General features: G+C 54.7%; 2 protein-coding genes across 9 annotated transcripts in view; one reads left to right on the forward strand and one right to left on the reverse strand.

The window, feature by feature from the left end:
- LOC142245670 (dual specificity protein phosphatase 14-like) overlaps nt 1–3794 on the forward strand; it is a 54990-nt gene extending 51196 nt beyond the window's left edge. For all 7 annotated transcript variants that reach the window (XM_075318577.1, XM_075318579.1, XM_075318583.1 and 4 more), the window contains one exon: nt 2194–3794. In XM_075318577.1, coding sequence (XP_075174692.1) covers nt 2307–2966 — 660 coding nt within the window. In that variant the 5' untranslated portion in view covers nt 2194–2306 and the 3' untranslated portion in view covers nt 2967–3794. The remainder of the gene's footprint in view (nt 1–2193) is intronic.
- The window catches only part of HIRIP3 (HIRA interacting protein 3), a 26156-nt gene continuing 13802 nt past the window's right edge, over nt 3795–16148 (reverse strand). For both annotated transcript variants that reach the window (XM_075318584.1, XM_075318585.1), the window contains 5 exons: nt 11306–11417; nt 9004–10550; nt 8770–8929; nt 8583–8681; nt 3795–4407 (listed from right to left, as the gene is read on the reverse strand). In XM_075318584.1, coding sequence (XP_075174699.1) covers nt 4229–4407; nt 8583–8681; nt 8770–8929; nt 9004–10550; nt 11306–11417 — 2097 coding nt within the window. In that variant the 3' untranslated portion in view covers nt 3795–4228. The remainder of the gene's footprint in view (nt 4408–8582; nt 8682–8769; nt 8930–9003; nt 10551–11305; nt 11418–16148) is intronic.

Genomic DNA, 16148 nt, shown 5'->3' on the forward strand with positions numbered 1-16148 from the left:
GTGCCCCCTATACACTGCCCCATAATCACTGCCGCACTGTGCCCCCCTATACACTGCCCCATAATCACTGCCGCACTGTGCCCCCTATACACTGCCCCATAATCACTGTCGCACTGTGCCCCCTATACACTTTCCCCATAATCACTGCCGGCCTGTGCCCCCTATACACTGCCCCATAATCACTGCCGCACTGTGCCCCCTATACACTGCCTCATAATCACTGCCGCACTGTGCCCCCTATACACTGCCTCATAATCACTGCCGCACTGTGCCCCCTATACACTGCCCCATAATCACTGCCGCACTGTGCCCCCTATACACTGCCTCATAATCACTGCCGCACTGTGCCCCCTATACACTGCCCCATAATCACTGCCGCACTGTGCCCCCTATACACTGCCTCATAATCACTGCCGCACTGTGCCCCCTATACACTGCCCCATAATCACTGCCGGCCTGTGCCCCCTATACACTGCCCCATAATCACTGCCGGCCTGTGCCCCCCTATACACTGCCGCACTGTGCCTCCTATACACTGCCCCATAATAACTGCCGCACTGTGCCCCCTATACACTGCCCCATAATCACTGTCGCCTTGTGCCCCCTATAGACTGTCGGCCTGTGCCCCCCTATACACTGCCCTATAATCACTGCCGCACTGTGCCCCCTATACACTGCTTCATAATCACTGCCGCACTGTGCCCCCTATACACTGCCCCATAATCACTGTCGGGCTGTGCCCCTATACACTGCCCCATAATCACTGTCGGACTGTGCCCCTATACACTGCCCCATAATCACTGTCGGACTGTGCCCCCTATACACTGCCCCATAATCACTGTCGGCCTGTGCCCCCCTATACACTGCCGCACTGTGCCCCCTATACACTGCCCCATAATCACTGCCGCACTGTGCCCCCTATACACTGCCCCATAATCACTGTCGCACTGTGCCCCCTATAGACTGTCCCATAATCACTGCTGCACTGTGCCCCCTATACACTGCCCCATAATCACTGCTGCACCGTGCCCCTATACACTGCCCCATAATCACTTCCGCAATGTGCCTCCTATACACTGCCCCATAATCACTGCAGGCCTGTGCCCCCTATACACTGCCGCACTGTGCCCCCTATACACTGCCCCATAATCACTGCCGGCCTGTGCCCCCTATACACTGCCGCACTGTGCCCCCTATACACTGCCCCATAATCACTGCCGGGGCCTGTGCCCCCCTATACACTGCCCCATAATAACTGTCGGCCTGTGCCCCCTATACACTGCTTCATAATCACTGCCGCACTGTGCCCCCTATACACTGCCCCATAATAAGTGGCGCACTGTGCCCCCTATACACTGCCCCATAATCACTGCCGTCCTGTGCCCCCTATACGCTGCCTCCATAATCACTGCCGCACTGTGCCCCCTATACACTGCCCCATAGTCACTGCCGGGCTGTGCCCCCTATACACTGCCCCCAGTCACTGCCGGGCTGTCCCCCCTATACACTGCCCCAGTCACTGCACACCTGTCCCCCCTATACACTGCCCCCATACAGTCACTGCCGGGCTGTCCCCCTATGCACTGCCCCCATACAGTCACTGCCGGCCTGTCCCCCTATGCACTGCCCCCATACAGTCACTGCCGGGCTGTCCCCCTATACACTGCCCTGTACTGTTGCTGCCCTTTATACAGAGCGGCAAGAAGTAATTGTGTTGTTAACCCTTGCACTGCACACTGGTAGTGGGGAGTTTCCGCGTGGCAGGGGTGGGCAGTGCTGTCACACGTGGCGGCAGCCCTGTGCAGGAGAGTCACAGATGCGCGGTGTCACCCCCTCCGGCCTCTGATTCACTGCGTGACTCACATGGGTCCTTCATACCTCGGTGCCGCCTTGACCCGCACTGATCAGCGCCCAGAACCTGCACACGTGGCGCTCGCCCGGGCCCACTCACATCCACACTGTGACGCCATCACCGCACGGCTTCACACGCTCACCGCCTCTGCTTGCTGTTAGGGAATGGCTGGTTCGTATCGTATAGCTGCATACACTGACGACCCCTCAGCTGTAGCTCTGCGGAGGCAGTGAGCAGAGCGTGGATACCGGGTGATGAATGGGAACGTTAGGATTTGGGGTCAGATGTTGGGGGGCGCCTGGATCCTCTAGGGTCATCTGATTTCACCTTTGTTGTCACAGGTCGTGGGAAGTGATTGATAGCAGCGACTGATCCGGAGCCCAGGACCCGCGCCTTCTGCCAGGACCCCCGCGCCATCTGCAGGACCCGCGCCTTCTCCCAGGACCCGATCTTTATGCCCCTGCAGTTGCCCACCATGAATTTCCGCAGTCACCGGCTCCTACGCCGCTCCCCCCCCCCAGCCCCGGCTCTGTCCACCAAACCCACGGCGGCGGGGGGAGCGTCCAGCACCGGACTGTCCAGCCTGAGCAGCATCGCCCAGATCAGCCCCTGCCTCTACCTCTCCAGCGGGAACGCGGCGGGCAGCCGGCAGCTCGTCTACGCCCGCAACGTCACCTGCATCGTCAACGCCACGCTGGAGATTCCCAACTCCAACTGGCCAGACGTGGATTACATCAAAGTGCCGGTGCCGGACCTGCCGCACGCCCCGCTCGCCCTCTACTTTGATTCGGTGGCGGATCGGATCCACCAGAACGGGAAGCGAAACGGCAGGACATTGGTGCACTGTGTGGCGGGGGTCAGCCGCTCCGCCACGCTCTGTATCGCCTATCTGATGAAGTACCACCGCCTGTCACTACTGGACGCCCACCAGTGGGTGAAGACCCGGAGGCCGGTGGTGCGGCCCAACGCCGGCTTCTGGCAGCAGCTGATCCAGTACGAGAAGAAGCTCTTCGGTAAAAACACGGTGAGGCTGGTGCCGTCTCCGCTCGGACTCATCCCCGACATCTACGAGCGGGAAACCCGCAACCTCATCCCCGTCTGGGGCTTCAGATGAAGCCGCTCCGACCGCCACAAGGACTAAAACGGACGATCGCTGGTGCTAGAGTCCAGCCCGCCAGACAATGGACACCAGCAGCCCCCCCAAAAGGGACGGTGCAGTCTTCTGTGCGCAAATCCTCATCTGCAACTTTCTACTAGTAGCAGCCGATGCCGCGTCCTCCGCTGCGAGGATCTCCACAGCTGCGGGGCCGTTACAATCGCATCCAGTCTCAGAACAATCCTCAGTTTGTTACAATGTATCGGGGCAGGTAAAGCGTATCAGTCCGCTTTAGGAGGAGTAGACCGGACACTTTGTAACGGACCCGCAGCTGTGAGAAGCTTCCATACACTGACAGCTAGCAGAGATCTGGAAAACGCAGGATAGAAACATTGAAGATGTCCGGAGCAGTCGCGGCTTCATATTAATACGACTGATAGAAAAAGCCGCAAATTTGGGCACAAGTCTCCGTCCGCGCAGAGGTCACCGCCGCAGGAAGTTGCAGACTGCTTTTTCCCCGCAGAGGACGGCGACACCGGCCGCGCAGAGGTCACCGCCGCAGGAAGTTGCAGACTGCTTTTTCCCCGCAGAGGACGGCGACACCGGCCGCGCAGAGCGAATGCTACAAGATAAAGACGATTTTATTTTTGTGTGACTGTATGGAGGACGGTAGCGGGCGGCGGACCCCTCCCCCCCCGGGTGGTGGCGGGCGGCGGACCCCTTCCCCGTCGCAGTTTCTCGTTTATTTTTTTCATGCAGACGACATCTCTCCATAGGATCCTTATTTTTCAGCCGTGGGTGCGATATACATGTAGATTTCTAAATAAAAGATGAATTTACCAAATATTTATGGAAAAAAAACCTAATTTATTTACAACAAAATACATAAAAATTAATTAAAAAACAAATATCGCGACAGACAGGAAAAAACGGTACACAGAGATATGGGAGTGAGTGTGCGCGCCTGTGTGTGTGTGAGCGCGCGCGCGTGTGAGCGTGTGTGTGTGTAAGAGCGCCGGTGTGTGTGTGTGCGCATGTGAGCGCCGGTGTGTGTGTGTGCGCGCGCCCCCCCGGTGTATGCAAGTGTGAGTGCGACAGGCCATTGCGGAGACATGAGGCACAGGAGACCCCGCACCTCAGTGGTCTTTACACCACAGTTTGAATGCTGGGAGTTGTAGTCCCATCACTGGAGTGGGTTTTCTTCGCACATGGTGATGACACCTCCAGTTATTTTCTTCTATGAGTCCTGTGTGTACACGAGATCACAGATATTTAACCCATCAATCACTGTCGCCATCATCACTGATGATCCCTCTTAAGCTGGACCAGTCCATTGGCCTCTTTTTGCGGGGTGGACCTTCTCCTTCAGAGTCAGATCCCATAGTTTTCCGGTAAGGGGAGTCCTCACGGATTGGGGAGGCCTTATAGGGGTTCCAAGTATTCCGGCGTCGAGGTCGCCCTGCAGAAAATACAGGTTGTCAGAAAAACTTCACCAAGGCGCACGGGATTGTGCAAAAGAGTGAGAGAAGCTCCGAGTATAGGACCATATATAACAGAATCAGGAAAGCAAAGTTACTGGGGACCATTAAGTGTCGGTCAAAATCCCCTGCGTATACAGAATGCTGTATACAGAGATACATAAGATTGTCTGCAGTCACCACTAGGGGGAGCTCCTGTATACAGAGATACATGATAAGATTCTGTCTGCAGTCACCACTAGGGGGAGCTCCCTGTATACAGAGATACAGGATAAGATCCTGTCTGTAGCCACCACTAGGGGGAGCTCCCTGTATACAGAGATACATGATAAGATCCTGTCTGCAGCCACCACTGGGAGGAGCTCCCTGTATACAGAGATACATAAGATCCTGTCTGCAGTCACCACTAGGGGGAGCTCCCTGTATACAGAGATACATGATAAGATTCTGTCTGCAGTCACCACTAGGGGGAGCTCCCTGTATACAGAGATACATGATAAGATTCTGTCTGCAGTCACCACTAGGGGGAGCTCCCTGTATACAGAGATACAGGATAAGATCCTGTCTGTAGCCACCACTAGGGGGAGCTCCCTGTATACAGAGATACATGATAAGATCCTGTCTGTAGCCACCACTAGGGGGAGCTCCCTGTATACAGAGATACATGATAAGATCCTGTCTGCAGCCACCACTGGGAGGAGCTCCCTGTATACAGAGATACATAAGATCCTGTCTGCAGTCACCACTAGGGGGAGCTCCCTGTATACAGAGATACATGATAAGATTCTGTCTGCAGTCACCACTAGGGGGAGCTCCCTGTATACAGAGATACAGGATAAGATCCTGTCTGCAGCCACCACTAGGGGGAGCTCCCTGTATACAGAGATACATGATAAGATCCCGTCTGCAGTCACCACTAGGGGGAGCTCCCTGTATACAGAGATACATGATAAGATCCTGTCTGCAGCCACCACTAGGGGGCGCTCCTTGTATACAGAGATACATGATAAGATCCTGTCTGCAGCCACCACTAGGGGGAGCGCCCTGTATACAGAGATACATGATAAGATCCTGTCTGCAGCCACCACTAGGGGGAGCTCCCTGTATACAGAGATACATGATAAGATCCTGTCTGTAGCCACCACTAGGGGGAGCTCCCTGTATAGAGATACATGATAAGATCCTGTCTGCAGCCACCACTAGGGGGAGCTCCCTGTATACAGAGATACATTATAAGATCCTGTCTGCAGTCACCACTAGGGGGAGCTCCCTGTATACAGAGATACATGATAAGATCCTGTCTGCAGCCACCACTAGGGGGAGCTCCCTGTATACAGAGATACATAAGATTGTCTGCAGTCACCACTAGGGGGAGCTCCCTGTATACAGAGATACATGATAAGATCCTGTCTGCAGCCACCACTAGGGGGAGCTCCCTGTATACAGAGATACATGATAAGATCCTGTCTGCAATCACCACTAGGGGGAGCTCCCTGTATACAGAGATACATGATAAGATCCTGTCTGCAGCCACCACTAGGGGGAGCTCCCTGTATAGAGATACATGATAAGATCCTGTCTGCAGCCACCACTAGGGGGAGCTCCCTGTATACAGAGATACATGATAAGATCCTGTCTGCAGCCACCACTAGGGGGAGCTCCCTGTATACAGAGATACATGATAAGATCCTGTCTGCAGCCACCACTAGGGGGAGCTCCCTGTATACAGAGATACATGATAAGATCCTGTCTGCAGCCACCACTAGGGGGAGCTCCCTGTATACAGAGACACATGATAAGATCCTGTCTGCAGCCACCACTAGGGGGAGCTCCCTATATACAGAGATACATGATAAGATCCTGTCTACAGTCACCACTAGGAGGAGCTCCCTGTATACAGAGATACATGATAAGATCCTGTCTGCAGTCACCACTAGGGGGAGCTCCCTGTATACAGAGATACATGATAAGATCCTGTCTGCAGCCACCACTAGGGGGCGCTCCTTGTATACAGAGATACATGATAAGATCCTGTCTGCAGCCACCACTAGGGGAAGCTCCCTGTATACAGAGATACATGATAAGATCCTGTCTGCAGCCACCACTAGGGGGAGCTCCCTGTATACAGAGATACATGATAAGATCCTGTCTGCAGCCACCACTAGGGGGAGCTCCCTGTATACAGAGATACATGATAAGATCCTGTCTGCAATCACCACTAGGGGGAGCTCCCTGTATACAGAGATACATGATAAGATCCTGTCTGCAGCCACCACTAGGGGGAGCTCCCTGTATAGAGATACATGATAAGATCCTGTCTGCAGCCACCACTAGGGGGAGCTCCCTGTATACAGAGATACATGATAAGATCCTGTCTGCAGCCACCACTAGGGGGAGCTCCCTGTATACAGAGATACATGATAAGATCCTGTCTGCAGCCACCACTAGGGGGAGCTCCCTGTATACAGAGATACATGATAAGATCCTGTCTGCAGCCACCACTAGGGGGCGCTCCTTGTATACAGAGATACATGATAAGATCCTGTCTGCAGCCACCACTAGGGGGAGCTCCCTGTATACAGAGATACATGATAAGATCCTGTCTGCAGCCACCACTAGGGGGAGCTCCCTGTATACAGAGATACATGATAAGATCCTGTCTGCAGCCACCACTAGGGGGAGCGCCCTGTATACAGAGATACATGATAAGATCCTGTCTGCAGCCACCACTAGGGGGAGCTCCCTGTATACAGAGATACATAAGATCCTGTCTGCAGCCACCACTAGAGGGAGCTCCCTGTATACAGAGATACATGATAAGATCCTGTCTTCAGCCACCACTAGAGGGAGCTCCCTGTATACAGAGATACATGATAAGATCCTGTCTGCAGTCACCACTAGGGGGAGCTCCCTGTATAGTGATACATGATAAGATCCTGTCTGCAGCCACCACTAGGGGGAGCTCCCTGTATACAGAGATACATGATAAGATCCTGTCTGCAGCCACCACTAGAGGGAGCTCCCTGTATACAGAGATACATGATAAGATTCTGTCTGCAGCCACCACTAGGGGGAGCTCCCTGTATACAGAGATACATGATAAGATTCTGTCTGCAGCCACCACTAGGGGGAGCTCCCTGTATACAGAGATACATGATAAGATCCTGTCTGCAGCCACCACTAGGGGGAGATCCCTGTATACAGAGATACATAAGATCCTGTCTGCAGTCACCACTAGGGGGAGCTCCCTGTATACAGAGATACATGATAAGATTCTGTCTGCAGACACCACTAGTGGGAGCTCCCTGTATACAGAGATACATGATAAGATCCTGTCTGCAGCCACCACTAGGGGGAGATCCCTGTATACAGAGATACATAAGATCCTGTCTGCAGTCACCACTAGGGGGAGCTCCCTGTATACAGAGATACATGATAAGATCCTGTCTGCAGCCACCACTAGGGGGAGATCCCTGTATACAGAGATACATAAGATCCTGTCTGCAGCCACCACTAGGGGGAGCTCCCTGTATACAGAGATACATGATAAGATCCTGTCTGCAGCCACCACTAGGGGGAGCTCCCTGTATACAGAGATACATGATAAGATCCTGTCTGCAGCCACCACTAGGGGGAGCTCCCTGTATGCAGAGATACATGATAAGATCCTGTCTGCAGCCACCACTAGGGGGAGCGCCCTGTATACAGAGATATATGATCAGATCCTGTCTGCAGCCACCACTAGGGGGAGCTCCCTGTATACAGAGATACATGATAAGATACTGTCTGCAGCCACCACTAGGAGGAGCTCCCTGTATACAGAGATACATGATAAGATCCTGTCTGCAGCCACCACTAGAGGGAGCTCCCTGTATACAGAGATACATGATAAGATCCTGTCTGCAGTCACCACTAGGGGGAGCTCCCTGTATACAGTGATACATGATAAGATCCTGTCTGCAGCCACCACTAGGGGGAGCTCCCTGTATACAGAGATACATGATAAGATTCTGTCTGCAGCCACCACTAGGGGGAGCTCCCTGTATACAGAGATACATGATAAGATTCTGTCTGCAGCCACCACTAGGGGGAGCTCCCTGTATACAGAGATACAAGATCCTGTCGGGACCCAGCCGGTAAGTGCAGAGTTTCTCACCGGCAGTCGCGATGATGTTGCCGGTGTCCAGTTCCGCCAGCTCCGCCGCCTCTTCCCGCTTCAGTCGCACCACGCGGCATTTCTCCAGTGACGGATTCCCTGCAGGAAGAGAGAGTCCTCATCACTCACAGCTGATCCTCTCCAGCACCCCCATATCTTGGCGGTTACCCCGACCCCCGTCTCTCACCTTTCACCCCCAGGTCCTCCAGCTCCTTCTTCAGCACCTCCACCATGGCCTTCACCGAGCGGCAGTTCTGGAACAGCTTCTTGTAGTTCCTCCGGGCCCCGCAGGTCAGGATGTACTTCTTGAGGCGCAGGATGGAGGGGTGATCCTCTTTGGCCACGCTCTGTGGAGAGTGGAGGTCTGGTATGATGGATGGTCGGAGCTTCCTCCCCTCCCCCACACCCCCGCAGTCTTTACCTGTTTCTTGCCGCTCTTCTCCTTAGTGTCGGGCTCGGATCTGGCAGACGAGTCGCTGTCCTCTCCGTCTTTTCCTCTGGGTTTCTTCTTGGCTCCGTCCTCGTCGCTGTCCTCAGAGTCGCTCTCCGCTTTCTTGTCCTTCGCTCCTTTGCCGCCTGTATCTTGGCGTTTGCCGGCCGCGGTCTTGGGCCTCTTTGTCGTCTTCTCCTCGTCACTCTCTGTCTTCACGTCGCTCTCGTCCTCCTCGCTGTCACTCTTTGATTTCTTCTGAGCTTGGTTCTTACCGACGCTCTTTGCTGCTCTCTTTCCTGCCGGCTCCTCTTCATCACTCTCACTAGCGCTGTCTTTCTTGGCGGCTGCGCTCTCATCGCTGTCCTCCGATTCCTTTGTCTTTCCCGCTCTCTCTTCCTCACTCTCACTGTCTGTCTCAGTCTTTGTAATTGGCGCCCTCTTCTGTGCACTCTCCCCCTTCTCACTGTCACTGTCTTCATTTGACCCTGCGCTCGCTTCCTCCTCACTATCACTCTCCTCCTTAGCGACCGCCTTCTTTGGTGCTCTCTTTCTTGCGCTCTCCTCCTCCTCCTCACTATCACTCTCCTCCTTAGCGGCCTTCTTGTTGGGCGCTTTCTTTCTTGCGCTCTTGCTTTCCTCCTCACTATCACTCTCCTCCTTAGCGGCCTTCTTGTTGGGCGCTTTCTTTCTTGCGCTCTTGCTTTCCTCCTCACTATCACTCTCCTCCTTAGCGGCCTTCTTGGGCGCTCTCTTTTTTGCACTCTCCTCCTCACTATCACTCTCCTTCTTAGTGGCCTTCTTGTTGGGCGCTTTCCTTCTTGCGTTCTTGTTCTCCTCCTCACTATCACTCTCTTCCTTAGCGGCCTTCTTCTTGGGCACTCTCTTTCTTGCGCTCTTGCTTTCCTCCTCACTATCACTCTCCTCCTTAGCGGCCTTCTTGTTGGGTGCTCTCTTTCTTGCGCTCTTGCTTTCCTCCTCACTATCACTCTCCTCCTTAGCGGCCTTCTTGTTGGGCGCTTTCTTTCTTGCGCTCTTGCTTTCCTCCTCACTATCACTCTCCTCCTTAGCGGCCTTCTTGTTGGGCGCTTTCTTTCTTGCACTCCCTTCCTCGCTGCCTTTTCCTTGCGCTTTTACCTTGATTTGCACTTTCTTAGTGTTTCTCCCGGATTCTTCTTCGTGGCTCGCGCTGTCTGTCTCATTTTTCGGCGGTCTCTCGGCTTTCTCTTTATGGGTGACCTTTGGCTTGGTTGCCTCCACCTCGCTGTCAGAGTCCACGTCCTGAGGTCTCGTGATGGTCTCCTCTGTGTCACTCACGTTCTTCTGGTCTGTCTCTCCCTCCGAGCTCTCTTTTGCTGTCTCTTTGCCTCGTTTAGGTGTCGTCTTCACCCTCCTCTTTGATCCGTCGCCTCGGTTCGTGGTCGCTGTCTGTTCCGCTTTTGTTGGGGTCTTCATGGACACTGCGGCCTCGGGGGAGCTGCCGGACAGTCTCTTGAGGTCTCGCTGCTCAATCCCAGAATCCTCCTCAGAGTCATTACCTGGGGGGGGAAAGATAGCACATTACCACTGGTCCTAGTACAGCCGGACCGGGCCCGGTGTTCAGCCTGAGCCTCCAGGTGCATATACATGATGGCAATGGACAGGGTGGACGCTCCTGATCTGCCGGTCCCTATGTCTGGCGGTTTTGTGCGCCATCATAGAGGCACATGCAGGACGGGGTCAGGACGGTCACTGCCGGGGCGTCCGCGCTCGCTGTATCATTACCTCCGGCTCACAGCGGTAATAAACGGTTATTATACCGCACAAGCCGTAATGAGGGCGCTGCCCAAAGAATAACGGAGAGATGTTAACCCCTCACATCCCTGCCATGATGGATTACAATAAAAATGTACTGATTGCGTCATTCTCCCCTCCGCGGCACGTGATGCCCGCCCTCCCTCTGCGGCACCCGCCCTCCCTCTCATCCCTCCACGGCATGCGACGCCCGCCCTCTCTCTCCCATCCCTCCGCGGCATGCGACGCCCGCCCTCTCTCCCATCCCTCTGCGGCACGCGACACCCGCCCTCCCTCCCATCCCTCCGCGGCACGCGACGCCCGCCCCCTCTCCCATCCCTCCGTGGTACGCGACGCCAGCCCTCCCTCCCATCCCTCCGCGGCACGCGACACCCGCCCTCCCTCCCATCCCTCCGCGGCACGCGACGCCCGCCCTCTCTCCCATCCCTCCGTGGTACGCGACGCCCGCCCGCCTTCCCTCCCTCTCCCCTCCGCAGCATGCGACGCCCGCAGCACGTACCGTCTTTCTGCTTGCGTCTCTTCCCCGGGGGCTCCCTGTGCTCATCACTGTCCTGGCGCCCCCTCTTCTGCACCTTGGTAATGAGGGGCTCATCGTCACTGGCGTCTTCCTCCTGTGAGTGGTCAGAGAAAACACAGGTCACAAACAGCAAGATCTCACCTGTGCGGCACCACGAGGGGCGACATCGCTCACCCCCGAGGGAATATTTGTTGACAAAACTGTAAAATAGTTGACATTTGCAGAAGTGACGTGAAACGGGGGGCAGCGGAGTCACAGATCTACAAGGCTGCGCACAAGTCATAGGCAGGTGTGGAAGTAACGGTCAAGTAAAAAGCTGCAGACACAGAAGGGTTAATGGATTATGATCAATGGAGAAAAGAGTAATTAAATCCCCTAGTGCCCGTGGGTTGGGGGGGTGGAATGGGGGGGGGGGGGGGGGGGAAACGACGCCCGTCCTCAGAGTCCTTTCTCTGCAGTCGAGTTCCTGATTTCCAGGTTACAATTCTCCCATGAAGTTTCCTCTTCTCCGCAGACCCCCCCACTCTTCTCCGCAGACCCCCCCACTCTTCTCCGCAGACCCCCCCACTCTTCTCCGCAGACCCCCCCCACTCTTCTCCGCAGACCCCCCCCACTCTTCTCCGCAGACCCCCCCACTCTTCTCCGCAGACCCCCCCCACTCTTCTCCGCAGACCCCCCCCACTCTTCTCCGCAGACCCCCCCACTCTTCTCCGCAGACCCCCCACTCTTCTCCGCAGACCCCCCACTCTTCTCCGCAGACCCCCCACTCTTCTCCGCAGACCCCCCCACTCTTCTCCGCAGACCCCCCCACTCTTCTCCGCAGACCCCCCCACTCTTCTCCGCAGACCCCCCCACTCTTCTCCGCAGACCCCCCACTCTTCTCCGCAGACCCCCCCACTCTTCTCCGCAGACCCCCCCACTCTTCTCCGCAGACCCCCCCACTCTTCTCCGCAGACCCCCCCACTCTTCTCCGCAGACCCCCCACTCTTCTCCGCAGACCCCCCACTCTTCTCCGCAGACCCCCCACTCTTCTCCGCAGACCCCCCACTCTTCTCCGCAGACCCCCCACTCTTCTCCGCACAGATGATTGTGTCGCTGCCAGTTCTGAGCTGCTGTACATCTGATTTATTAGGGAAGTAACCGGTCTCATCTCCTGCGCGGTTTCCTCAGTGGGTCAATGCAGCTTCGGGCCTCAGCGTTGCCCGTTTCTTGATGCTTCTTCTATATGAAGCCGTGTGTGCCGGGAAATCTTCCCCTGGAGGCTCCCGGCTGATGCAGTATAACTGCCTGGTGTCTTGTTGCTGCACAGAGTCCGGCTTAAGGTGTGCAATCAGTGACATGAGACCGTCTTCACATCCTCACCTCTGTAGCAGTTTCTGTTACTCACCCAGTCCTAAGCCTCCTGCACAGCTGTTTTTTTAATGGCTGTGTTTCTACCTACATATGAGAATAATAACCATCATCACTTACAGGGCACCTTCATCACTCTTACACTGATAATCCTACAAAACCGATAATCCAGATACCGAGGACCTGTGCGCCCCCCCCCCAGACACCGAAGACCCGGGCGCGCCCCCCCCCCCAGACACCGAAGACCCGGGCGCCCTCTCCCCCCCCCCAGACACCGAAGACCCGGGCGCCCTCTTCCCTCCCCAGATCACGGGCGCCCTCTCCCCTCCCCCGGACACCGGCGCCCTCTCCCCTTCCCCGGACACCAGCGCCTTCTCCCCCCCCCCAGATACCGAGGACACCGGCGCCCTCTCCCCCCCGGATACCGAGGACGTAGGAGACTGGTGGTCACTGAATACTGAGGGGATTCACATTTCTCTTTGTTTATTCACTTTGTTAAGTGGTAATTAATGGGCGATGGAGCTCACCACTGCTCAGTGGAGTATCCCTGGTATGCTCGAGCACCCGCCCTGCATATGTTTTGGCTTTTTATCAGCCTCTAAACATGCGGGGATTGCCGGCCAGCCATGGTAATGCTGTAGCCATGTTGGTCCCTCCGGTGGGGCGATCTCTGGCTCACTCTGTGTATGGAGACTCGGCTGGAGGAGGACAGTGTTTAGCACCGGAGGCGTTTATGTAGGACTTTTTCCTTACAGTCTTTGCTGCTGCAACTTAAAACCAGAACTCCTTTTCATGGCGACGTGTGACCTATTCTAATCTCTAATAATACCACTCTGAGCTGCGTACATAAATTTAAAATGTGCAAGGTCTGGGGTAAGAGAAGTGGAGGTCCCGCTGATGGCGGTGCCTGGGCAATCTGTGCCGGCTGCGGGAGGACATCAACCACTCATCATCGAGCCCTCGCCTCCTCCTGTGTCACTTTACAGGGGGCGCAGGACACCACGGCTGAGGCCAGAACAGTGCGAGGTGGTGGGCCGGATGCAGGTAATGCCTCCAGGCTGTTTCCCAGCACCATCTTGTCTTCCACACGGTCCGGTCTCAGTAGGTAACACTCAGGACCACATAATCCTCACCCTGATCCTCCTTCCTCCCACCATGGCGAGTCCCAGGAGACAAGTGACCCCACACCTGGACACGTCGAGGAGATCTTTACCTCTCCATTTATTCATTCTGGCCTCTCTGTGCACATTTCAAAAGGGAAGATTGTGTGCGGTGATGACCAAATATTTGAGCAGCCATGGTCAGAAGAAGCCGATGGTGGGGAACGGCAATTACTGTCTCAAGAGGTGGTTGATGATGATGATGATGACACAGTTACCAACAAGTCAATAAGTCTGCAAGTCAGGAGGAGGATGAGAGAGCGGAGGTGGAAGACGAGGTGGTGGACGATGATGATACAGTTGCCATTAAGTCTGCAAGTCATGGGGAACCAGAGTGCGGAGGTGGAAGACGAGGTGGTGGACGATGAAGTCACTAACCCAACCTGGGAACATGACATGTGGAGCGAGGATGGCAGCGCAGAGGGAAAAGGGTGTCCGCAGCACCGCAACAGGCAGGAAGAGGCAGTGGGGTGGCCAGAGGGAGAAGGTGGGCGACTGTTCCCCAGAGCACCCACACATGGCCAGATCACAGGCCAAAAATGGGAGGTGTTCCCCAGTCTGGCGCTTGAAGGTGCAGATAAGAGAATGGTCATTTGCAACCTGTGCTGTACAAAGCTCAGCAGAGGCCAGACCACCACATGTCATCCAAGCACATGGGTCCACAATCCTTATCTGCAGGTGACCCCATTGCCCCTTCCCCCGAGCTGCATGCTGGTCACTCCCCTGTCCAGGACGCAGGTGCGGATGCCTCCCGCCCTGAACCTGTTGTTGCCCATTCACAAACACCATCAGCAACCGCGCCTGGTTCTTTGTCCCAGCGCAGCGCCCAGCTGTCTCTACCCCAGGCCTTGGAACACAAGTGGAGATACGCAGTCATCCACCCACAGGCCCGAACAGTAAATGGCCACATTGCCAGACTGCTTGCCCTGGAAATGTTGCTGTTTAGGCTTGTGGATAGGGCTGAGCGGATCCGGACTGTAAAAGTCCGGATCCGCGCGGTTTCAATGACATCTAGCTGCCGGATCCGGGCGCGGGATTCCGGGTGCACGATCCGGATTTGGCAAATAAAGTAGCGTCAGTTTCATACTTACCGAGACTCAGTTGTCATGGCGGCACACTGCTTCCGGGTCGCGCAGTCACTTCCTGTGCTGTGCACGCAATCACACAGTTTCCGTGTTTTCCCCGCCCACCGGGCGTCCTCTCATCTACGATTGGTTGCAGGCTGACGCGCCCCCAGCCTGTGACAGTCTCTGCTGCGGTCATCGCAGCTCAGTCAGTGTAAACACTCAAAGCGGGCAGTCTTCTCTATGGCTGCTCGCTCTGACATGTAGCAGAGCTGGAGGTGTCGTAGTGGGACGTCGTGTGGATTACGCCGGACCTGGAGGGCTGTATTGGGGGTTAATAAAGTGGTGAAGGAGGGCATGTTTTGTACTTTATTCCAAATAAAGGATTTTTCTCTGTGTTTGTGTTTATTTACATTCACTTAAAGGTTAGTGGTGCAGGTATCTCAGACACCTGTGCCATCGGATAACCTAGGGTTTAGTAACAGCTGTGCGCTGCTATTAACCCCTGCTATTACCCCGATTGGCACCACATCAGGCAACCGGGAAGAGCCAGTATTGCACTGGGATTGTCACATCTAATTGATGCGGCAATACCGGGCAGCTGTGGGCTGAGAATATACCAGCTCCCAGCGAGCGTTATCATGGCTGGGGATGATAATCGAGGGGGACCGCACGTCAGATTTTTTTTTAATTATTTAACAAAAGAAAAGCCGCATGAGGTTCCTCTTTTGATACACAGCTAAGATAAGCACAGGGCTGGGGCACAAAAACAGCGTCTAAACGTTTGTTTCTTTTTAATTTTTGGACCAAGGGATGTAAATTTGGTTATTACATTTTTACACCATATTCCGGAACCCAATCTACACCTAGTTAAAAAAAAAAAAAAAAAATATATTGCAACTTTGGTGCTGAAGTCTGGTGCAGACGATTTCAGCACCAAACGTACACATCCTAACAAAAAAAAACTGCAGAAAAAGAAAAAAAAAAAAAAAACGACAAAAAAAATGCGCCAAAACACTGCGTTTTTTTTGCCAGGAGGTGTAGATTGGATGCAGGAATATGGTGTAAAAATTTCAGCACCAAATTTGCATCACTTGGCCCAAACAAAACCCGCAATTTTTCTGCTAGGAGTTGCAGGTCTGTGAACTCAGTGACCTCCACCTGGGGTCAGATTACCTGCGATCACAAGTGAAGGACTGTGGGAATCTCCAGCTGTGACCGCAAATGACCTGAGAGATGTCACCGCTCATT

Source organism: Anomaloglossus baeobatrachus, chromosome 7 (genome assembly GCF_048569485.1).
Source record: "Anomaloglossus baeobatrachus isolate aAnoBae1 chromosome 7, aAnoBae1.hap1, whole genome shotgun sequence".
NCBI classification, from domain to species: domain Eukaryota; kingdom Metazoa; phylum Chordata; class Amphibia; order Anura; family Aromobatidae; genus Anomaloglossus; species Anomaloglossus baeobatrachus.